At 43.6% G+C, this 24,580-nt stretch overlaps 1 protein-coding gene across 1 annotated transcript; it reads right to left on the bottom strand.

Moving 5' to 3' along the window:
* Nucleotides 1–3,665: 3,665 nt before the first annotated feature.
* Nucleotides 3,666–10,774, bottom strand: PROKR1 (prokineticin receptor 1). The gene is made up of 3 exons (XM_002197380.5): nt 10,620–10,774; nt 8,497–9,143; nt 3,666–5,909 (listed from the first exon to the last, which is right to left on the bottom strand). The coding sequence occupies exons 2-3, from the start codon at nt 8,985–8,987 to the stop codon at nt 5,213–5,215; spliced, it is 1,188 nt and encodes a 395-aa protein (XP_002197416.5). The 5' UTR covers nt 8,988–9,143; nt 10,620–10,774; the 3' UTR covers nt 3,666–5,212.
* Nucleotides 10,775–24,580: the final 13,806 nt, after the last annotated feature.

The raw sequence follows: 24,580 nt of genomic DNA, 5'->3' as shown, positions 1-24,580 counted from the left end.
GGACAAGATGGAGGAAATTGGGTGTGCCTTGTCCTTTTTCTCCTTCTTCATGCCCTCCATGTTTCACTGTGGTGTTGGCATTTTTCTGTTAGTTCAGGCTGGGGACACACTGTCCAACGTAGGTGACAGATATTGGCACGTTATTGTAAATCCAGCACAGGTAGTTTGTGGTATTTAATGTTTGTACCATCCCACTGAGGGCAGAGCCCCACACGCTGCCCTGCAGGACAGAGCTGCGGCAGGGCAGCAGAACATGTTAGAGATAAACAGAATAAACAACCTTGAAACAGCACAGACCAATTATGGCTTCTGCTTTGGCAGTGGGGCTGACAGACAGAGACTTTCTACAATCTCAGAATCATCAATACCTCAGATTCCGACAGAGGAGTCCTTGGCTGCATACTGCTTACTGACTCTTCCAATTTCCTCCTCCTCCTCCTGGTATTTTTTGGAGACTGTCACCACATGGCCCTGGAGGGGTTCTTCACATCTTTTTGGTGTTTTTTGGAGTGTTTTCCCATTTGGCTTTTTCAGAGGCGTTTCACCCTATGGCTTTTTTCTTTATTTCTATAGTGCCTGACATATATTGGAGCACTTTACAGAGCCATCCTGGAGCAGTGTGTCACTCCTGGAGCTTTCAGAGTGCTGTGCACCCAGATCCTATTGCTTCCTGCGATTGCTTTCCATGTGTTACCTTCCACATTTTTTCCTCTGGAATCAGCAGATGAGCAGGTAGAGTTTTGACATTCCTTTTTAACTCAGGGATGCCTTTTTCCAGGAAGTGTTGCCATCTTAGTGTTTTCTGTCACTTGGTATTGGTTTTGAAGAAGGTGATGACTTGGGAAACTCTGTGCTCAGTGATGTTGCTTACTATCCATGGTTATTTGGTGACTTTTATACTGGGATTTGTTCCATGTTCTTCTGTTCACTTTTGAAGCTGCAGGAATTCCTGCTTCGTCAGTGGTTTTGAGGAGCAGCTGAGGGTTTTGAGGAGCAGCTGAGGGTGTGTTTGGTCTGGAGAAGATGGGGCTCAGGGGTGACCTTAGCAGTCTCTACAGCTATTTGAAAGGAGATTTTAGCCAAGTGGGGGTTAGTCTCTTCTCCCAGGAAACAGGACAGGAGGACACAGCTTTAAGCTGCACCTGGGGAGGTTCTCTTTGGACATTGGGAGGACTTTCCTTCACAGAAATGGTTAGACATTGGAATGGAGGTGGTGGAGTCACTGCATCTGGAGGTTTTTCAGGAAGGACTGGCACTCAGTGCCATGGTCTCATCCATATGGTGGTGTTTGGCCAAAGGCTGGACTCAAGCACCTCAGATTTCCAACATAATTGAGTCTGCAAGTTTAGGCTTACCCTGGCAATGTGGATTACAGTGCAGGGTCTAACAGAGAGTATGAGAGAGCAAAATCTCTGTGAGCCTGAGGGACAAGTGTCTATCTTGCCTCGATTCTGCTTTTTTCTGCTCAATGGTGTGTGTTTTTCTGCACAGGTGGTACAGAGCATTTAGAGAGGGGACAGCCCAAGCATCCAGCATCTGTCACAGCCCTGCCAACACAGGGAGAGGGGGAATGCAGACACCACAGGCATTGGATAAGTGCCTGGGTACCCAGCTTTCACTTGGAGCCATAGGAATCCTGGGAATACCTGCCATTCCCTCGGTGTTTGATGTGAGCTGCTGCAGTTTGTGGTGATGCTGTGCTGCAGAGGCAGCAGCTGGAGGGAGCTGTTGCCACAGGAAAGGCTCAAAGAAGGATCACAGCAAAGTCTGAGCTCCTGATGAGTCAGTCAGTCTCCAGGGAAATTTTCTGTACTGGCTACTTTGATGTATGCTGGCCTGGGATCTTGCAGGTCACCCCCCTTTTGTACAGGGACAATTGATTTAATGACACAGCCTTTGTTTTCTCAGTGCCTGTTGCTGAGAATAGCTGCTTTTTCTTCTCCTAATGCTCTCTTAGCCATTCCAGGTCACTGTTTTACCTTCCAGATGCACCTGGGTTTATGTTTTTCAGCATGAAGGAGCAGAGACTGGATTTTACTCTCAAGTTATCCCTGGAGAAGCTGCTGTAGAAGTAAGTGAGGCTGTGGATTTGCAGGAAGACAGCTGAGCAGTGATCTGGTGTGGTAGCACCACAGTTTTGCATTGGGCAGCAAAAATTTGAGCTAGCCACAACTGAGACATGGTAACATCTGGTTAATTCACTGCATGGTGATCTAAACACTGCCAAAAGCTCCCAGGTCTTACCCACTCCTGATCCATGACACATGCCACAGTTCTTGCATGATGGAGCTGTTCTCCTGGAGCTTACAGTAGGCAGCTGGTGGCCATAGAGGTCTTGCTCAGAGGAGTTTTTCCTGCCTTCCAGTAGGCAGGAGTTGTGCTGGAAAGGTACAAATTTCTCCTCTGAGACAAGTGCTGCCTTCTTCCCAGCTTATGCTTGTCTTTCTCTGTTTACAAGCAGAGCTCAATATTCAATTCCCTCTCTAAATGTTGTCCTTTAGTAAGCTGTGATGGTACAAAAAAGATTTTTTTTTTTCTTTTCCCTGCACAGCTCATGTAAGCCCTGGGGAATATGGGGTCTGGTCCTGTCCCTCAGACCCTGCCCTGAGGGAGCCACTTGGGTCACAGCCTGTTCCCACTGCCTGCACACTTCAGGAATATTCACAGTAGTTTATAAGTGGCTTTTGGTCCCCATGCAAAGCCCCAGGTCTCTGCTTGCTGGAGCTCAGTTTGGGAGCAAACACTGCCTCTGACAGTGCCCTGTTTTGGGCTGTTTGGGGCTGCTGCCAGCACAGGCTAAGGTAATGTGCCTGCTTGGATCAGGGAACAGAACTGTCTCCCTTCCTCAGTGGGATCCCCCTCTGCCTGTGGATGCAGCTCACAACAGATGCATTTGAGGGCAAAGCATGACTTCTGCTCTATACAGAGCAGAACTGCAACACTGCTTTGCTGCTTGGAGGACCTCAGCATGTCAAAATACAGCAGTCCCAAAACCTAAACCCTCAGCAGGGGCTGTGGAGGATGCTGCTTTCATACCCTCTTGGAGCTCTCAGAGTGATTTCCAGAGTTTTAAAGCAATTCTCTGCCTCAGATTTTGTTTAGTACTATATTTCTTGGCAGAAATTGCTTTTTTTTTTATTAACTCAGCCTTAGATGGATTTCCCGAGTGTGGAAATTGTCAGTTGACTTTGTTGCACCAAAACCATGCAGGGAAAACAGGTGGGAGGAGTGTCACACACTCTAATAAAAGGCAACAATGCTAGCTACCTTTACAGCTAGGGCAGGTTTCAGAAGGAACCATGAGATTTCAGGAGATTACAAGATTAAACCTTTTGATAGTGAAATACTTCAACTCTCTGGTCCTTTAAATTTCTGTGGCAGGCTGGAACACAAATGGATTTAGTACTTACCCCTGTTCAAAACTGACATTTTGAAGGATGACTTCGGTCTTTGTTTTCATTAACAGCAAATGATGAAATACTCTTCAACATATATTTAAGAGCAGCTAATGATGGGAGGCTTTGAACATTTTAATGGATTTGAATATCCTTTTGCCCTTAAATTTAATTGGTCAATTTTTCTTCAGCAGCAATGGGATCATTCACATTACTCAGGTGGGTAAGAAAGTGATGGTTAAGAGAAAAAGACAAAAAATAATTCAGAATGCTTATACTGAGGCCATGTTTTATTTGCAGGATTGGCTGCTCACTTTAAATTCACAAATAAACAAAGTTATTTACCAAAACCATTTACTCTGAAAGTAAGCACAACCACATTAAAACAGGAAGCATTTGTCATCACAGCAGAAGAGATTTTATTTCTGTACACAGAAGTCCATGATACCTTATGAGTAGTTGAAATGAGTAGGTATTACTGTTACTGTCACCTGCTTTGTCACAATTGCCAGTTAAGAAACATCCAAACTGGAGTTGCACGAAATCAGAACAGTAAAAGAAGCACTGTGGAAGGAAAAGCAGAATTCATCTAGAGTTGTTGCATCATATCTGAGCAGACAATAAGTTTCTCAACTCAGCCAGAGGCTGGCTCACTGAAGCCTAAATTTTGCTTCCAAAAAGATGCATGGATCATCTCAGGATCTCCTTGGTATTTTGGTGTTGCTTCTCCTTTATTGTGAAGGTGCACACAGGCTTGATAAGATGTCTGGTTGGATTTTTCCCACCTCCATGCTGTAGGTTTGTATGGATCCCACTGACAAGCAAGGTAAAACACATGAAACTCCATCTCAACGTAAGAAAACACTTTTTCACTGAGTGAGAGCTGTTGAATGCTGACACTGGTGATCCAGGGAGACTACCAGCATTCCTTGGAGTCAGTCAAAGCCTAGCTGGACACAGTCCTGGCTAATGTGTGCAGATGGGCTAGAAATGTGGAGATGTTATTCACAAGTGCTACAGTTTTGTGATTGAGTCTGTGAGGAGCTCAGCATCTCAAGGCAGCAGAAGTTGGCCACAGGGTGCCTGGAGGTGAGGGAGTAGATCCTTATCATATGTATCTGTGGCATTTCCAAATGCATGACAGAGTAACACTCTCCATAAAACTAAAGAGTGGAATATTGATAAAGCATTCTTAAACAAGGTGTAACAGGGAACTTGTGGCTTTCACTTGACTGAAGCAGATTTTAGCTTTCAGAGCACGTGCCTTTCATAAGAGCATGCTGTGCATATTGCCAATGACAGTAGAAAGCTGGTGGTCTGTAAAGTTCAAGAGGAGGGGTAAACTGAGAGGTTAAAGAGTGACAGGAAGCAAAATGGGCTTTTTTGGCACCCTTTCTCTTCTGAGCAGAAAGAAAAGGACACCAAATAGCCTAAAGGTAAAAGTCATAAGCTCAGAGGGGTTAAGAGGTTTCTCTTAAGAAACAAGCATCGCTGCTAGGGTCAGCACTCAACTTTTCCATCATTGTAGGATGCTCTAATGCATTCATAAACTTCTTTATTCTTATTAAACAGCTATAAAATTAGTGTCTCCATCCCAAATTGACAGATGCACGAACTGAAGCACAGCATCTGTCGAAACTTAAGGATTATCCAGCAGTCCAGTGAGAAGAGTTCTGGTGGGAATGCAAAGTAGGCTGCTTTTTTGAGGGCTCTCACCAGTGGTGAGTATTCCCACAGATAAGGAAGAAACTTCTGAGAAGGTGGTATTTCCTCTTTAACCCCTCTCCAAAAAAGGTGAGATGAGAACCTCAGAAAATTTATTGTAGTTTTATGCAGTCTACTTCCTCTGTGACTGGCATTGCGCTTGTTCTCAGGTCCAAATCTGTGCTAGATTTGCTTCCCTTATACGTTGACCTCCATCTGAGCAGCATGATCTTCTTGAAGTACTTGATGGTGTTGTTTTTCACGGTCACGAAGCACATGGTGTTTATCATGCTGTTACTCATGGCAATGCACCTGACTATGTAAAAGGCAGTCAGATAATGCTTCTCTTTCACCAAGAGGGTGGGGAAAAAGTCCCGGACAATTGTGAAGCCATAGAAAGGTGCCCAGCAGAGAACATAGGCAGTCAGAATGCACATTAGTACCAAGACAGTTTTCCTTCTGCACTGAAGCCTCTTCCTGATTTGTTCTGTCTGAAATCCTGGGACAGTTTTAAACCAAAGCTCCTGAGAGATCCTGGCATAGCACAAGGTCATTGTAATCACAGGTGCTACAAATTCAATGCCAAAGATGAAGAGAAAATATGATTTATAGTAGATCTGCTGGTCAACTGGCCAAATTTGGCCACAGAAAAATTTCTTCTGGTTTTTCACTATAAACAACACGGTTTCAGTAGCAAAGTAGGCAGATGGAATAGCTACAAGTATGGAGATGACCCAGATCAAGGCGATGAGGAAGGTTGCTGTTTGATAATTCATGCGTGGTTTCAGTGGGTGGACAATGGCCAAATACCTAGAACAGAAAAATATATTCAAAATGAAGTCTGAAAACACTGTTGGTCAGAACACACTTCAAAATACAAGCAAACAGAATTGGGCAGGAGGAAATTGCTGTCATTCCTGAGGGGGGAGCCTGAACATACTCGTCTGTAAGGACATAATCATCTGTAGGAACATGCTGTGAAGTAGCAGCCTGGAGCTGAGCTACAATTTTGTATCACAACTTTTCCTTTGAAACAGGAGCAAGAGTCTGAAAAATGCATTATTACACATCTAGTCAGGCCCAGGGAAGAAAAGACAAGAATGTAGAATCAGGAAAATGTTTTCCCTAGGCAGAGAGCTACTTAAATAGCTCTTTTTACAAAGAGGTGACATATCCATCACAGTGTTTTTCTTATTTTTGTGGTTATTCCGTGGGGTGTAAAGACCTGAAGGTGATGATAATGTATAGTTACAGGTGAACATGATCTTAGGCCACCAACAGAATGAGTATCTATTTTCTGCCCACACAAACCCTTTTTGTGTGTATTCTGGAGGTGACTATTGCTTATTCATCTTAAATATACATTATTAAGTAATATGGCAAAGCAGAACACTTGAGTTAGATATTTGCACTGCTTAGGACTGTAAAGCTGCAAGGTTGTAGTATTTCTGCTGGGAGGAGATTTTTATCAGGCATCTCAGTACAACTGTATTTTACCCAAAGTATTGTTTCAAAAAGTGGAGTTTCTCATTCTTTTGGAGTCTATTCCATCTGTATATACTCAATACATAGAATAGCATCCATAGGATATATTTATTCTAAAGTAAAATGGAAAGTCAGCAGCACTTTTCATCAGCCAGTTCTTGGAAGCAGATAAATTGTTCATGACTCTTAATAGTGCAGGGTAAATGTCAGGGGTCAGCAAAATGAGTCAGCCTCATTGCAGAGCAGAAGGTTAACATTTTTAGATCAGGTCCTGGGGAAGTAAGTTGTGGCATAATATATGTGTATGTATTCATAAATGTGCATATCTGCTCAGCAGAACATTTGGCTGGATGGGATCAATCTGTCCAGCAGAGTCCAGAGGAAGCTTTTGTGGTGGATTTCCTGATTGTCATTGCTTACCACTTTGGGCTGCTACCGTGGAGTGGTTCTGCAGTTCACAAACTGAATTCAGATGAAACTATCCTGGAAGATGTGCTCCAAAAGTGTACATAGAACACACCAAATGCCCATGAGTGTTTGATCCAGGGGACACAGTTAAATATTTTCAGTGCGGACGTTAGACCCTTACCATGCGCTCTTCCTCTTCAGATGTATTTTTTCTAGTGTAGGTGTGGCCTTAAAAATGTGAAATTCCTATTTTTTCATGTGAATAGATATGGATGAAGAAGAAAGAGAGCCCTCCCTAAAGAAAGTCCTCAGTGGGACAGACTTACTTTACACGGCTGATTCCTTTTAAATGATCTAAACATTTGTTAGCAGCCTGTTCCTTTTAGAGACAGAAGTCAACAATCCACATGAGATAACATGGAATAGGTGCTTGTTAAACAATGGGGTTTCTCTCTGTTTACCAAACCAATAGCTTGCAAAAAAAAAAAAAAAAAAGAAAAAGAAAAAAGAAAAGCAATGAGACCAAAACAGTGTGTTCTTACGAGCTTCAGTGATTAATCTTGTTAATCAGGCTTGTTTTTAAAGATGTGTGGGAAGATATGCTATAAATCTGATTTTTTAACAGGCATAAGGGCGCCATGACCCGTTACTTCATCAGCCTGGGATGCACTGGCAGAGCATTCCAAGAAAATTTTGTAGAAGCTGAAAAACTGGTAGAAAATGGTAATGCATACATAGTGTTTAGAAGTTTATCCCAAGTCCTCAGCTGCTGTTGAAAGCTTATTCTGTTAGATGCTTGTTAAGGATTTGTTTTGTAGGAGCTGATCATCCCCTTGCCCACACCAGTGAAAACATCTCTGAGCTTCTCCAGAGTGTCTTCACAGACTTCCATTCACATCAGGAACAGCTGAATCATCCATAATCTGTATCTGTACAGCCCTCAGCAGGGCTCATTGCTCCTGAACTGATTTTTGCATCAGGGACTGAAAACTGCCATGCTACACTGAAGTTTGAAGTGGCACATGAGAGAAACTGGGGGAAAGAAGAGGAAGGAAGGGTGGGAATCACATATGTATGTGCAAAGGGTCTACAGAGATGTGTATTGTGTTTGTATATGAAAGAGGTCTTGTGATGATGGCCTTTCTGTAAAGAGTTTGCTGATCTCTGGCTTTCTGTGAGTCATTCATGCCAAACTTATGCCAGCAGCAGACTGATCCTCAGTGCCTTGGTCTGTGAGGTCTGGGGGTGCACGAGGCTGAGAGAAGAGTCTTGAGAAGGGATACAATTAAATTAAATTATTAATATTCCTGGAGTAAAAGGCAGGCAGTCTCTCAGGGCTGCTGCCCAATTGGAAAAAAAACCCTTCACTGAAAGAGCGGTCAGGCAACAAAACAAGCTGCCCAGGGAACAGTTCACAAAAAACCTGGATGTGGCACTTGAGGACATGGTTTAGAACCTCAGAAGCTGTGGCTACATCTCCGTGCAGTCGTGGCATCCCACTTACCTGTCAACAGCTATAGCCAGGAGAGCGTTGGTGGAAACGTAGAGGGACACAGTTCGTAGGTAGTTGACAGAGGCGCAGAGGACGTGGCCGTGCTCCCAGGACAGCTGCTGCACCACGTAGTAGTCCATCTCAAAGGGGCAGCACACGATGGCCACCAGGAAGTCTGAGATGGCCAGGTTGGCAATCAGCAGGTTGGTGAGGTTTCGCAGCTTCTTGTAGCGGGCGAGAGCAGCGATGAAGATGAAGTTGCCAACGCCACAGACCAGCATGATGCCAGCCAGAGCAACCCCGATCACAATCTTGGCTGTGAAGAAGGTGCGGGTTTTGGTCATGTCATCTTCACTGTCCAGTGGCAGGTCATAATCGCCGTAAGTGAAATTGAAAGGGAAAGAGAAGTTTCTCAAAGAGGTGAAATCCCCATCGTGGATGTCGTAGATTGCAGCAAAGTTGAGGTGGGTGGTGGCGTTTAGGTCGCCTTCAGTTTGCTCCATGGCCACGTCTGTCTCCTTTTGGCATGTGCAGCTTGGTGTTGTGTTAGCCACAAGAGTGGCAGGCAAGAGACCTCCCCCAAAACTTCCTTTTGAGCTGTGAGTAACCTTGTCTGTGTCCCCAGAAGACTGTAGGACAACAGCCTCACTTGTCTCCTTCTGTGGGAACAAAAAGAAGAAAATGTTTCCTGAAAGGAAATGACAGCAAAAGTACTGATCTTGAAAGAAAAGCAATAGCCACCTGATTGCCCCACAGATCTGTTGCTGCATGTGCACAGAAGGAGGAAATACCCTGTGAAGGGATGCTTCTGTTCTTACAAAATAAATGCTTCTAGTTGCTTCATGCACTGTTTGTTACAGCAGCAGGTTTATTTACTAACAATGAAATTTTCACCAGGCAGTGAAATGACAGTCTAGGAGGAATGTAAAATCTAGTTTAAAACTCTACCAGCCCGCAAGCCCATGGTGCTGTCATCACTGTGCAAGGTAAAAGACACTAAAATGACAACTCAGTGTGCTGTAAAGCATTTAATGTGCCTTTTGGACAGAGTTTATTCTGGTTGTTTCACAGTGATGTGGTAGAGGGGAATGAAAAGAGAACTGATGTTCTTGCTTCTAAATACATTTCTTAATGAAGTAAGAGTCACAAACACCCAAGAAAATACTAAATCCATCACTTCCCTTTTGGAAGCCATTAATTGAGTCAAGGACAAAGTTTTTCTGCCAGTATAATCCATTATCACTTCTGTCAAACAGCTGAAGTCTGCCAATTTGCAGAGACAAGAATTTTGCCCCATGAACCAACTTGTAGAGCTTAGCTGTGAAGGCAAATCTGCCATTCACAGGGAAAGTGTTTCCACAGAGAGTGAAAGGTGAAAGAGAAAACCTTCTGTAAGCAAGACGGAGTGCCTTGCATTTTTGATGCTGGGGAGGAGGAGGCTCCCCTCTTTGTACTGCCAGTTGTACCAAATATTAAAAAAAAAATATTTTTTTCCCACACAGAGGGGGAAAAAACCAGTCAATCTACTCCTTATTTTTGCCTCTCTGTATCAAAATGCTGAGAGGGCATCTTCTTGTATCTTCCCATGGTCCATCTAGGAATCTTCACAGCAGACTCCTAGCTGCCAGGACAGTCTCACCTCATCCGAGCTGAGGATCTGGGAGTACTAATGCTTTTTCTGCCCTGAAGCAGTAAGTCCTCAGGGTGTCAAACGCTACTGAACAATAGCAGTCACAGCTACAAAGGGTAATCTGCTCCCTTCTTTCCCTGGAACCACCTTCAGACCCTGATGTACCGACACTTAACAAATACCTGTCAGAAACTCTCTTTAACAACTTTGGTCACCACGTTGTTTTTTAAACTGAGCATTGCAGAACAGAATAACAGAAAGCTAAAGCCTGAATTGAAACAATTCTGACAAGAGACTGCTTCAGGAGACACCTCCACTGCCTGGAAAGGTAAAAGTTCATTTAAGAGAAGTGTTAAATAAACACCTGGATGCAAAATCTGTTGGCCAAAGCAAGGGGCAGTATCTGTGACAGATTCCACTGTAAAATAGCTGTAAAACAAATACAAGCAACACAACCACCTACAAACTGACATAAGACTCAAAGGGTACCTGCAGTTGTGCTCACCTTGGAGGTCTCAGGTGCTGTGGAGAGCCGCCAGGTTTCTCCTCTGCACGTGCTGCTGTTCCTGGAGGAGAGAAAGGATCACTGGAAGCAGCCCAAGGACTCTGCTGAGCGCTGCTTTCTCTCCCATTAGGTTAGCCCTGTGCTCAGGGGAGGATGGCTCCTCTGCCTCTGTGCCTGCATCTAAAGCCTTTGCTCGGTGGGAGGCACCTTGAAGCTGGCCGTGCATTTCTGATTTTAAAGAGGCAGCACGATCTGGAGACAATAGACCACAGCCCTTTTGGGGTTCCTCTGCCTTAAAGCCCCTGAGTGGATGGAATTGGCAGAGGGGCTTTGTTAGCAAGGCTGAGCACGGAGCACACAAACCCCATCTGCCCTGGCTCTTTGGGTTTTGCCTGTGCTGGGCAGCAGCAGCCTGCACCTGATGTGCCACAGAAGCAAAATACAAACAAAATGGAAAGGAGGGGGAGGAAGGAGGGTGATGTGCTTCCCCGGGAACCTTTCTCTGTGTGTCTCTCTCTGGCTATTATCCTTTGGAGTGCAGCTGCAGTAGCTCCAGCAGGAGGGACACACAGTGAATAGCCGTAAATCAGAGGACCCCTGACAGCTTTCCTTGCCCTCTCAGGGAATTACTCCGAGCAGAAAAGTGGCAGTGAATCCTTAAAGGCTTGGTGTCCTTTGCTAACACTGCCTCCTCACTGCCCTAAAGCACTCACAGCTGAGGGAGCAGTTCTTTTGCTTTCCAGTTCTCCAGAAGGAAAGGAAATGTGTGGCACATCACCTGTCTTCTTCACCTCCAGACTTCTTCACCTAGCTGACATTTTCCAAGGACACATTACATTGTCCCCATCAGAGGCTGTCAAAGGTTGTGAAGGGTGTAGGTGGTTTGCAGAAAACTTAGACTGTGTATCCCTGATGCCCAAGGCTGGGCTCTTTGTGAGCTACTGGGCACTTAGCTCTGGAAAAAGAAGGTAAGGAAAAAAACCTGTGAATGTAAAATATGTCTGGGGTAAAATAGCCACAACTGTTGCATTCCTTCCAGAAAACTTGAAGAAGATTGGAAAGTCCCCAGTGTCTGCAGATAGCAGAGAGAATTAAGAATCACACAACAAATACTTTGATTGGCTTTGTTTTGAACAGCCAGTTTAATACTTGAAAATACACTAAGGGATTTTTAATGTCCTGAAAGGGTGCTACCAGATGAACAATGAGGAAATAGGATCCTGCCCACCTGTTAAATTCTGTCACATAAAAAATGTAAATATAGTAAATATGGAGAGAGAGGCAAAGGAAACTGTATATCAGAGCCATGTTAAAATGATCCCTAAACTGGGCCACAGAAACCTTAAATGCCCCTGAAGAAAAGCTATTACACTAAAGGGAGTTTTACATTCAGAATGTTCGTGATCTCTTTAAGACTTTGTTCAGCAGTCTCACATGAAGTTATCTAGTGAGCTAATCAAGCAATATGATATCCAAATATTTATATCCCTTTAGGCCAAAACCTCATCTGGTGCAGCACTGTCTCTCCCCATTGACTCAAGGCAAGCTGGCATCAGAACCTTGATAACTCCAGATGTGCACTGCGTGCTCAGTGAGAGCTTCTGTACAGCAGTATTTCATCTCCTGTGCTCCAAGGAATGGTGCTGTACATGCCAGGCTGTTTCTCAGAGAACACCAGCAGCACTGTGAAACAATGAGATTTACATGTGCTGTGCTTTGTAGCTGTTGACTGGGAGTCACTGGACAGAGAACAAAACCAGTGGTGCTGGGAACAGTCCTTGGGCAGAGTGGAGGTTCAGGGGTGGGTCTGTCCCAGCACCCTGCCCCTCTGCAGCAAGGGCTAGTGTGGTCACCTAAGGGCTCTAAAGCCATGGGGTGTATGCAGCAAGTGTATGCACGTGATTTGGGCGTACAGTTTCTGCAGAGGACAAGGTTTCTCCTTAATAACATTAATTGATAATTCCCCAATGGTGTCACAAAATTCAACACAGCATCACAAGGCATTTCCCGGGCCCAGTGTTACCAGTGCCACACATTCAGGCTTGACGGAACCCAGGCCTGGTTCAGGGGCTCTGTGTGGTGGAAAAGTCTCTCCTCCAACCCGAGCTTCCAAAGAAAGGCTCAGCAGTCTCTGTTGTTCAGTCTCAAGGCAGTTTATTGCAAGTTATCTAAAAGATTTTCTCCTTGAGCTGCTGTGGTTTGCTCACAGCTCAGGCAGAGGCACACACACACCCTGACATCCTCTCTGACTCCCGACTGCTTCTTCTCTCCCCACCCTGGGCTGCTGCTGTCTTTTATATGGTACATTACGTGTTACATGGGTACAGTTTTTCCCCAATGCCTATTACCTATATTAAATGGTGCTTTTCTACTCTAAACCAATCTGTGAGTGCCAACATCACCAAGAACATGGAGGTAAGGAAGAAGAAAGAGGGAGGACAGGGCAGGCCCAAATCCCTCCATCTTAAAACTTCTGACCCCCATGTACAAAACTAAAGCCCCCCTGTACAGCACTCAAAAATTCTTCCCTGTACTTTGTGACTACTTCTACTGCAATATCTAAACTTTTGTGACTTCTTGTTCTTCCTGCAAGGTTGGTAAATCATTCCATGGTTCACATCCAAAATCACAGCTGTTTCCAGCTGCCTGCCAGGGTCTCAAATGCTTCTGACCTGGACCTGGAACTTCCAAAAATGTCTAAGGGACATTTTGAGTTCCAACAAGGCTGAGAAAGAAAAGTTGCTACTGAAAACTATCATGGAAAATACTGTGTTGGTTTTGTACGGCCTGGTTTTTGGTGGAGGGGGGCGCCCATAGAGGTGGCTTCTGTCAGAAGCTTCTGGAAGCTTCCACCACGTCTGGCAGAGCCAATTCCTGATGGCTCTGAAGATGGACATGCTGCTGGCCAAGGCTGGGCCAAATAGAGATGATGGTAATGCCTCTGTGATAACAGATTGAAGAAGAAAATCAAACCAATGCGGGACACAGGGTTTTTTTTTTTCTAACCAGGTGCCAGAGCCGAGATTCCTCTGCAGACTGTGGTGAGACCATGATGGTGAAGGCCATGGTGAAGGCCATGATGAAGGCCATGGTGAAGGCCATGGTGAAGGCCATGGTGAAGGCCATGGTGATGACCATGATGAAGGCCATGGTGAAGGCCATGGTGATGACCATGATGAAGGCCATGGTGATGACCATGATGAAGGCCATGGTGAAGGCCATGGTGAGGCAGCTGTGCCCCTGCAGCCCCTGGGGATCTACAGGGGATACAGAGATCCACCCACAGCCCATGAGGATCCACAGGGGATGCAAAAATCCACCCACAGCCCATGGAGGAGGTGCCCACGCCAGAGCAGGTGGGTGCCTGGAGGAGGCTGTGATCCAGTGGGAGACCTGGTGGAGAGAGAGGGCCTTGCTTCCAGCCTGGAGCAGCCTGGCCTTGGAGGGCTGCACCCCATGGGAAGAGACCCACATTGCAGCAGTTTTTGGAGGACTGCTGCTTGTGAGATTGAGCCCATATCAAAGAGGTTCATCAAATCTGTCTCCTCTAGAAGTGACCCCATGACCCCATTCTATTCAATTGTAACAGGAGAAGGACTCCTCTCCGGGAGCAGCAGAAGGAAATCCTGGGTGACAAAGTGACCAAACTGACAAACTGCCCTTTCTCCCTGCATTGTCAGTGGGAAGGAGTGAGGGGAAAGAAAAGGTGATTTTAAGGGCTTATTTTGCTTCTCATTATCTTCCTCTGATTTTGTTAGTAATACATTCACTTCATACCTCTAGGCTGATCCTGTTTTGCCCTTGGAGTGTTTTCTGCCAGTCCCTATCTCAATTCATGAAGCCTTCATTAAACTTTTCCCTTTCCTCTGCCCAGCTGAGGCAGGAGAGGGTGAGTGAGCAATTTTTATGGGTGCCTAGAATTTGGCCAGCATCAAACCACAACAAAGATTCACATTCCTGTTTATTTGTTAATCATTAGTTTTGATCATTGTTGATCACTATTTTGATCATTAGTATGCTCACAGGTTGAATAGGGAGGTTATTTGGAGGCTGAATGATGCAAAAACAATTGCAGTGTAAAGTACTTGTTTGGAGACTTTGAAATCATGAAGTTCTAAATCCAGCATTTAAACCTGAGGACTCAGGTCCTTCATTGCAAAGGAGCAAACTCAGCTACTGTCTAATTTTTCCTAATTGCTAAATAAATTGGACTCTGAGTGAAGTAATTAATCTTACCTAAGCTTTGACTAAAAGCACAGCTGGAGTTTGCTAATATAAATCAGGCAGTGAAATGGGACAAAGCATCAGACTTGTGATTTTCTGGGAAAACAAGCAAACAATGGTGCAGGGACACATGGATTACAACCATGTGTATTTTTGCTCAGTATTCCCACCACATGGCCCAGGGCTTTACTTAAATTGAGAGTCTGTAACTGATATTAATGAACACTACATTTGCCTGCAGAAAGTTAGGTATATATATTTTTTTAATACATGGAAATGTGCCTTGTGGCACAAGAGGAAAGTGACTTTTGGATAGGGCTTGGCAAACTTTTTGGCACACTTTGGATTTAAGGGATCCGACCTTACTCAGCTGTTCCAGTGGTAACCTGGGATGTGAAAATGTCCTGGAAAGGAGTGGGTAGAGAAGAATTTGACTTTTTAATTGGATTATGTCACCACTTAGTTTCCTCTTATCACTTCTTCTGCTTCCTTACTGAGTGTGTATCACTTTGTGGCTTGGGAAAAGGCACAAAGCACGTGAAAGAGCCATAAAGCAGGCTGTCAACAACCACAGTGACACTGCCAGGATGGCTTTCAGCACTGTGGGAACAGCAGATGTGGCACTTTCATCCAAAAGGTCTTCTCCTTTCAGAGCAGCACAGGCTTCTGTGGACAAGGCCATTCAGGTGGCTCTCACAGCTGAAGGACACAAGATTTAGCTGAGCTGCTCATGGCAAGGTGACACAGGGGCAATCCGCAGCTCTTTTCCAAGGAAGAAGATCCTTTGTTTTCACTTCTCTGGGTTTTTTTTCCCCTACTTTATAATTTTCTGACAATGTCTATTTCCTGCTTCTTCATCTTTGTTCATCCATTTGTGACTGTGTAGGAAAATGGTGTTTATTTTGCTCACTTCAGCTTAGCATGGCATTTTGTGAGAAGCACCTCCTGCCCCTCAACAACAATGTATGAAATATGTAGAAAGAGCTCTAAGAAGCTGATGTTCTGACTGTCGCTTGTCACCATCACTAGAGAAGCAGAAATAAAGAGTAGGAAACAAGGAGCAGCTCAGGGACTGTGCATGAGTCTTGATGCCACAGTATATGACAGGAGTGACCACAAGAAAAACATTTCAGCCTTTAAGCATTCAACTTTTTGTTTAATTATTAAGTATTCCTTTTGGGGTTTTGGATGCATTTTTTAGGCTTTGTGTGTTTGGTTTTTTTTTAATCTGCCTGCCTTAGAATAAATGTCTGTTAGCACAAACCCTTCTCTTGAGAAGAATGGCTCTGCAAGGCAAATGTTAAGAAATCTCAGGATTATTGTACTGTTGTTCCTGGGCTACACAAATGTTGGGGTTTGGGATTCTTCCTCTTGTTTCTTTCTCTCAGAGAATTCTCCCCCGTATGTATTGCTTGGAGACAATAATGAGACTTAAGAGAGACAAAAGCAGCTACAAGCTCAGGGGAACAGGGCAGTGGGTGCACTCCTCTTGTCTGAGGGTTTTTCTTGGAGGGGCAGAGATACCAAAGACCCCATATTCAAAAGCCTTTTAATTTAAAAACATCCAAAGGAGTTTAATCTGTCCTATATCTCATTCAGGCTTGTCACTCCTTTGGATTTTCAGTCTTTGTTGACCTTGGATTTTACTCAGAGAAACACTTAGTTCATCTTCTCTTTCAGTGGGTGCTATGAGCTGTAGAATGTTTTTGGAAATGAAGCAGCATTTTAATTGAAGTGTCTCAGTAGGAGATAGATCCTTCCAAAAACCTGTCAATTTCTTTGGTGGTCTAAGTAGGAAAAATTGGATGTTGCATTAATTTAAAAAATTGAGTGTTATCCATTCCAGCTACAGTCTCAAATTTAAGTTCAGTTACCAGCACTTTCCTTTGCCATTGCTGTTCTCTGTCAACAAAGTGATTATGATCACTGCAACATTTCTTTTATTCTGTTCTTTGTATTCAGTGATCGTTACTTTCTATTCATTTGCTGCAGACAGAATCCTGCTCCTTCACGTCTCCCCTTTGGAATATTGTGGTGGATTTGCCATTGCTATTTGTCATTGACAATTTGGTATTTCACCATGGCAGGCAGAATGGTTCCAAGATTTTCTTGAATTCTAATTCAACAGAATTATTCTTAATGGTGGTGGTTACATTTGAAGCTACCCAGAGCATGAGATTGGTGTCAGGATGAGTCATGAAAACATAGTGTCACCTAATTTCTAACACAAAAAAGGCCTTGTGGTACTTCTGATATGGTGCCAAAAGTGCAGGGCTTCATCAGCTTCTTTCTCATATTTTTGAAGTCTGAGAGTAGCCCTGTAGAAGGGACAGGAGATGAAAGGCATGTCCATGCTCCCCAAACTAGGTGGAGATTAAGCAAACCCATGCCAGAAGGTGCCCATCCATGTTTTGGGGTGAGTCTGTGTCCCCCAAGGCACTCCAGGGCTGACTGCTGACCTTGTGCTTGGCAGAGGAGAAACAGGCTCTTGTTCAGGGCTCTGTGGAATATAGATTATTCACAGTCAAAAGGAGATGGATGCTGGTTTGTCTGTGAGGGACAGCTCAGGGGCATGGATGTGAGAGCCAAGAGCCCCCACACTGTGAAAGGAACCTCTTTACCATTTGGTAGCGGTGAGGAGGAAAACCCTCCCTTTCTCTCTGCTGGTGGTCACAGTTGTCAGGCAATTATACCCCCATGTTCCTTGTCTTTAAAAGTGCAGCCACACGTTCTTGTGTAAAAATCCTTTTTGTTCAGTAGTAGGATTGATGAGTAGGATTTGAAAAAATCCTGTCAAAGCTCAAAACACTAAAGTGAGGAAACCTTCCTATGGCTGTCCCTCAGGATGATGTGCTTGGATTGAATAAAATACAGCCCAGGGGTCCCACTTGAGTCAGGTAAGATTATCCATGCTCTCCTTTTTTGTCGTATTAGCTGTAATAAAAGGCATTTTAGGTGATAATGTACAAAGTTTGAGTGCCTTGCTTATTGGGATCACAACGAATTAGCACCTCCTTGTTCAAAATAGTGGTGGTGCTTTTCTCAGAATATTTAGAAATTCTGTGGATAAATTAGAGACAATAAGAGAATGTGGCATGACTAGAGCTGTGTGGGAATGGGTACCCCTAAATTCCTGAATTACAAGTTCCTGAGGAATAAAAGGCATGCTAAGTCCCAGCCTTTTCTAAGGGACCTATTTATAAATTGTTTCTATTTGGTAGAGACCAAAATTGGCAGAGAATTGCCCTTTTGAAATCAGACCACATTAATTGTGATCTTAAAAAAAAAAACAAAACAAAGAAAACCGTACAGGGTCTATGGCACAAGGCCACAAAACTAGCTCAGGAGGAATGAGCTGTTCAGCCCAAAGTCACATCTCTCAGCATTGGGGATGTCATGGTTTAACCCCAGCTGGCAACAAAGCCCCTTGCAGACACTCATTTACTGCCTGCCCTCTCCCAGAGAGATGGGGAGAAGAATAAGAAAGAAAATAAAAAACCCTAGTGGGTTGACAGAACAGTTTAATAATGGAAGCAAACTGAAATAAAATAACAACAATAACAACAAGAATAGATAACTAAATCCCAAAAATACAGCTACTCATCACTTGCTGAGCAAAGCCCATCCAGTCCTTGAGCAGTACTTAGCCCCTTTCGGCCAAATTCTCCCAGTTTGGGTACTGGGCATGTTGCTCTGTGCTATGGAACATCCCCCTGGCCAGTCCTGCTCAGCTCTCCTGGCCGTGCTCCCTCACTTGTGCTGCTCCTCACTGGCAGAGCAGGAGACCCTGAGAAGTCCTTGACTTAGGGCAAGCAGTGCTCAGCAACAGCCAAAACAGTTATCAACGTTATTCTCATCCCAATCCAAAACACAGCCGTGTATCTTGTGCTAAAATGAAAATGAGCTCTATCCCAGCCAACACCAGGACAATGAATGAATCAGCTAGAATACAATCTCCAGATTTTTTTTGGGAAGAAATTTAGCTGTTTGGAGGTCATTTGTATCTCTTGACTTCTGATCCCAAAGTAAATTAGCTCCTCTCCTCTCCTCTCCTCAGAAAAAGTCATCCCATGGCATATAACCCCAAAGGCCAGGATGGTGGATCCAATCCTGTTTGTGGTCCAGAGTAAAACTGAGCTGCTGTGAGAGAGCCTTTGGGGGTGTTTCTGTCCACATGACTGCAGAGCCAAGGGAGATTACCCCTTCCAGACTGGGAATTAGCTCCCAGGCCATGGGATGCAGCAGGATGGCTGATGGACAGCCTGCTCTTTCTCATCATTCTGATCAAACTTGTATTTAAATGAATTTGGAATTTTAAAACTGGAATTCTCCCAGAAGAAATATGTAATCTGAGCTCAGCTGGCCTTTTAAAATGAAATTCTTTATTAACTGATTTGTTGTTATTAGTCATCAGGAAATGCACTTGTAAAGACACTAGATTAAAAAAAATTATGGTTTCCCAGTACCCTAATTTAGTATACTCTAATTTAGGTAATTTTGCTGCAGGGAGTTCACTTGGAAGAGAAAAGGATGACTGACTGGATATTTGAATACTATTCAAAAGGTTTTTTTCTCACTTCTCATGCAAATGCAGTTTGAAATCATGTCAGATTCTTTTCTACCCAATAGCTGATCCATTATTTTACCACTGGAGATTTTTACCATTTTACTATTTTATTTTGCTGCTTGTGGAGCCAGTTGCATCTCCCAGACCTGTAGCCCCCTGTTGCACCTGAGACAGCCTTTAAAGAAAGAGAAAGGTGATGAAAAGTCACCATTCCCCAGAACTCAGGGACATTATGCAATATTCTTTCTGCCAGGGCAAATGGATATTCCTGAGCTTTCTGCATTGTTTTTTTGGGCAAAGGAAGGTTTTTTTACTTGTGTTTTTGTTCTGTTTGGCTGATTAAGAGGTCATTTGCTAAAGCCCACAGAAAACTAGCACATGTGTAAATTTATTTCAGCCCACTTAGTGAGCAATATTATATCCAGATATTTATATTATATTTACGGATATTATTTATATTTACAACATGATGGTGTGAAAGCCTGCCTTGGGATAGAAGGAACCTGCTTGTGTGCCCTCCTGAGGAAGAGTAATTCCCAAACATGCTCTGAAAGTCAAAGAACCAGTGCTAACCAAGTGTCTGTTGTCTTCAGACATTTGTGCATTTTTTTATGTCTCACAGCATCCTCCAGCCCCTGTGCACCTGACTAAAGAGATTTAAGTCAGGGAATTTAACAGCAGGCAGATGGATGTGTGCCAAGTCTCCTGTCTGCAATGGAAGCAACTCCTCAGCAGGATTTGTATCAGGGACAAGGACATCCTAAAAGGACAGGGACACCTCAAAAGGGTCAGGGAACCCCCAAAAGGGACAGGGAGACCCCAAAGGTGACAGGGATATCCCAAAAGGGACATAGGAATTTCAGAAGGTTGGTCTCTTAATTAATTGCTGAATTAATGAAAACAGAACTTACAATAGTCACTAAAATGGGGAAGATATTTGGAGTCAGATAAAATCTTGAATTTTGCAATTCCTGCTCTCTATACAGTTTTTATTAAGTAATTTCCAAACAGACTGCTAGTCTGCAAAATATGATAATTTATTTTACCACCCATGATGACATAAATAGAGCATAGAGGATATCCCTGACCCCTTTGGTGTGTCCCATGGAAACACAGAAGGGTTGCAATTGTGTTTGCTGGGGGTCTATGGCACAGGAGAGACTCCTCTCTCCCTTGATGAGCTAAGAATTGATTGTATGAAGTATGAAGGGTGGTAACATGATGAGGAATCCAGAGTTTTGTGGGAAATTCTGCAGGTACAGTTGGCAAGGCAAGGAGATGATAAGAAAATATTGAGAACCCTCATCTCTACCAATAAAAAGTCCTAACACCAGAGCCACTTCTAATTTTTTAGGTCTGTTCAGAACAAAGCCACACTAAGATTATGTTGACCTGCTGGTTTTAAAAGAACATCTCCTGTTCTGGTGCTGGTGGGGTGGTATAAGGTTTGATCCTTGATGCTGACAGGCGAGAGTTTGAAACAAATTGGCAGTAAAAGTTGCCAGTCAATAAAATTGATGTTTTTTCCTTTATAAAGTTGAACTATTGGAAAAGATTAAAAATTAATCACATTTATTGGATAGCCTGGGATCACTCAGAGATGATAAATCTCTCTAGAACTCACACTGGCAGATAAAAGAGTCACTGTTAAGATGGGTGGGGTAGAGAGAGGTGAAAAGGCGCTCTTCTGTTTGAAGCACTCATGATGTCTGTCATGGTTAAATTTATATTATGGAGTGATGTATTTAAAATCACACTGAAGCTCTCACTGTCTGTCAATGACAGCTTCACACAGTACCATCCACAGAAAGAGACAAGATCTGTCTTCAAAAAAAGTAGGTGTGTTTTAGAATTTAGAGAAAATTAATTTCTACTCTTTTCCAGTAAATATCAAACAATGGATTTCAGGAGTGACTCAGGTGTTTTTATATGACCAAATATATAAAGGGTGAAAAACGTCCAAACCCTTGAATTTTTCTGTAAGTTTTTGCAAGTGTCAATACTGGATCAAAGACTTACATCTATTTTTGGATTGGAATATCACAGTTTTGAATCTGGAATATCACAGAGGGAGGTATCAATTCTTGGATGATATCCTGATATCACAGAGGGAGGTATCAATTGTTGGATGATATCCTGAATCAGACCAACACTGATCAACACAGGAATCTGTCAGTAAACTCTTAGCTTGGCAATTCCTGGATTGTAGGTTCCCCAGGGAAGTGGTCCCAGCACCAAGCCTGAAGGAGCTCAAGGAGAATTTGAACAATGCTCTCAGGCACAGGGTGGGATTGTTGGGGCTGACGTGCAGAGCCAGGATCTGGGACTTTCATAATCCCTGTGGGTCATTTTCAACTCAGGATATTCTATAATTGCATGATCTTAAATGTTTCAGGTACTTTTCCCTCTAAAATTATTTTGCCTGGGATAATAACACAGTATTCTGTCCTTTAGATTAAGTTCAGTTCCCACAATATGCAGAAGTAACTGCTTTTTCTCTTGAAAGGCTGAGGAAGGAAATTTGCAGAAGCTGTTTTCTTTAAGTTCTTCATGGCCCTTCAAAGCATCAAATTATATTTTTCTATCGATAGCCCTTGAAAGAAATTTCTTATGGAAACTATGAGTGGACTCTGCAATGAGCCTAAATGAGTTGTGAAGTAATGACAGGATACTTGCAAAGGAAACATTGTTCAACCCCTGTTAGCGTGACAAGTTGCTGAGATTCTCTGATGTAAATGCCAATGATTTGACAACATAATTCTTGAACAATTATTGGAGAAGACAGCAACTACGTGAATTAGAAGTCAGGGCTGAAAATGTGGCACAGGGACATACTGACCAAGTGCAGCCTCTACCAGCATCTAGAGCTGTATTTGCAGAATTAATTTGCAAGATAAATCAGGAAATTGATAGGATTGTTCCAACACTTTGAGGAAAGATTAAGAAAATTCTTGTGATGTAAAAGCAAGTTACAATCCTTTCCAAGGGCAAAGGGATTCTTACAGTGCCTGTGTGCACTCTGTAAAATTAAGATAATACTGATAGATAATGGTATTTAACCCTTCATCGTTATTTTGGTCTTTAAAAATACTTTACTTCTCTCCAACCTATATTCCCCTCAGAACTGCAGATTCTGAGATTTATATGCTTTGACTTTGAACAGGCAGCAGTGATTAGGAATGTTGTAGGAGAGTCTGGTTGATTGAAATAGTTGGTATAGAGATATAGAAATAAGGGGAGCATTCACTGTGCTGAAGATCTGACCTCCCTTTGCCTATTTCAGAAAAAAGGGTTAAAATTCTCTAGCTACTAAAAGAGGTTAGGGCATGCATAAATGCCAGCTCAGAAAGCTTCATGAATGTGGGTGGGAATCCAGAGCTTCCCTCTGGCTGCCCTGGCAGGTCTGGGACCCTGGCAGGGGTCAGGAACCCCCCTGGACAGAGCCCCCAGAGACACTGGCTGTGATCTCTGTCCATGGAAAAGAGTTTTCAATCTTACAGGATGAATTACCAGCTCTGAGTGTTTGATATGAGTAATAATTAAGTGTGGCACGGGTGCAAAAGTAAAATTTTAGGATTCTAGATTAGGGGTCCAAAGGGGACAAGCTGGAGGAAATTGGGTCTGTCTTGTCCTTTTTCTCCTTCTTCATGCCCTCCATGTTTCACTGCAGTGTTGGCATTTTTCTGTTGGTTCAGGCTGGGGACACACTGTCCAACGTAGGTGACAGATATTGGCACGTTATTGTAAATCCAGCACAGGTAGTTTGTGGTATTTAATGTTTGTACCATCCCACTGAGGGCAGAGCCCCACACGCTGCCCTGCAGGACAGAGCTGCGGCAGGGCAGCAGAACATGTTAGAGATAAACAGAATAAACAACCTTGAAACCAGCACAGACCAATTATGGCTTCTGCTTTGGCAACGGGGCAGAAAGACAGAGACTTTCTACAACCTTGGAATCATCAATACCTCAGATTCCGACACATGAAGGTCAAAGCAAATGAGGTGTCTTGGGTGACAGTGTAAGGTGTACCCAAAGTACATATTCTACTGCCATCTACATGAGCTGTGGACCACGATTGTTTACCTTCTGTACGACTCAGCCCTGATAATTCCCTCTGGGCAAGCAGCAGCCAACCTGAGGGGGCCATCTCTGCTAATGGGTCGTCAAGGTCTCCCAGAATTTCTCATAAAATTGTATTATCCCATTGTGAGATGCCCTGCCCTGGGAGAGGAACTGAACATCCCTACCTGTATATAATCTGGGACTTGGGACACCACAATGCCACCACTGGATTCCCAGAAGAGATGAGCTCTTGATAACCACCACTGGACCTCCAGAGAAGGACCAGACCTTTCCACAGGATCACCACTTCAGCAGGACCACATCCATCTCTCCAACAAGCTTGCTGCCACTACCCTGACCAACAGGGTGTCAGGTCATATTCTGATTTTGTTTGTATAAACCACTGTTTCTTTGTTATTGCCTTTATTGTAATTTTCTTATCAAATTGTAGTTCTGACTTGGCATCTCTCACAATATATTTGTGCAGAGCTAATTCCTCCTGCTGGTTTGCCGTCAAACCAGTTCATGGAGACAAACAGAAAATAAGATTTGTGCTCTTTTGATAACATGATTATTTTCATGAAGTGCTTTCCAAGCTGCTTAGACATTTGGCTGGCCTGTGGACCATGTGTCCCCATTGTGACTGTGGTGTTCTTGCTGGCATCTGGCTGTGCAGCTGTGTCCTTTCCTCCTGGCTGAAAAGCTTGCTGCTCTCAGCTTCATCAGTGCACTCATGCTGCAGCTCACTTCAGGCTACACTTGGATCCTTTTAAAGGTAAAGCTTGACAGAGAATTTGGCCATTCTTAACACGCTGTCAGACAGCAAGAGCTCTGTCATGTTGACTGACTTGATGCTGAGTAGTTCCAGATGGCTGTTCCAGGAGTCTTTGCCTCTATTTGCACTTAGACACTGCTCCTTTTCTGCCCTGGGAGTAGAATTTGAGTAGCTACTCCCTTCATTTTTAAGAGAAATGGCACTGGAAGGGAAAGCTCCATAAACCTCTTTTGATTTCGGCATTTACTCCCATAAAGCAGCATAATTAGTCACTCACAGAGCTGTGGGTGGAAGCACCACCAATTTTTTGAGATTCACTCTGTACAAGAGC

Source organism: Taeniopygia guttata, chromosome 3 (assembly GCF_048771995.1).
Source record: "Taeniopygia guttata chromosome 3, bTaeGut7.mat, whole genome shotgun sequence".
NCBI lineage: Eukaryota > Metazoa > Chordata > Aves > Passeriformes > Estrildidae > Taeniopygia > Taeniopygia guttata.
The sequence above is the reverse complement of the archived record's forward strand: the minus strand, read 5'-3'. Positions and strand labels throughout refer to the sequence as shown.

What these genes read in the sequence shown, in the direction of transcription:
- PROKR1 (XM_002197380.5), bottom strand. Translation starts at nt 8,987, where the DNA reads ATGGAGCAAACTGAAGGCGACCTAAACGCCACCACCCACCTCAACTTT. An exon ending in CTGGCTATAGCTGTTGACAG is followed by an intron (nt 5,910 to 8,496) that starts GTAAGTGGGATG and finishes TTTCTGTTCTAG; the next exon opens with GTATTTGGCCATTGTCCACC.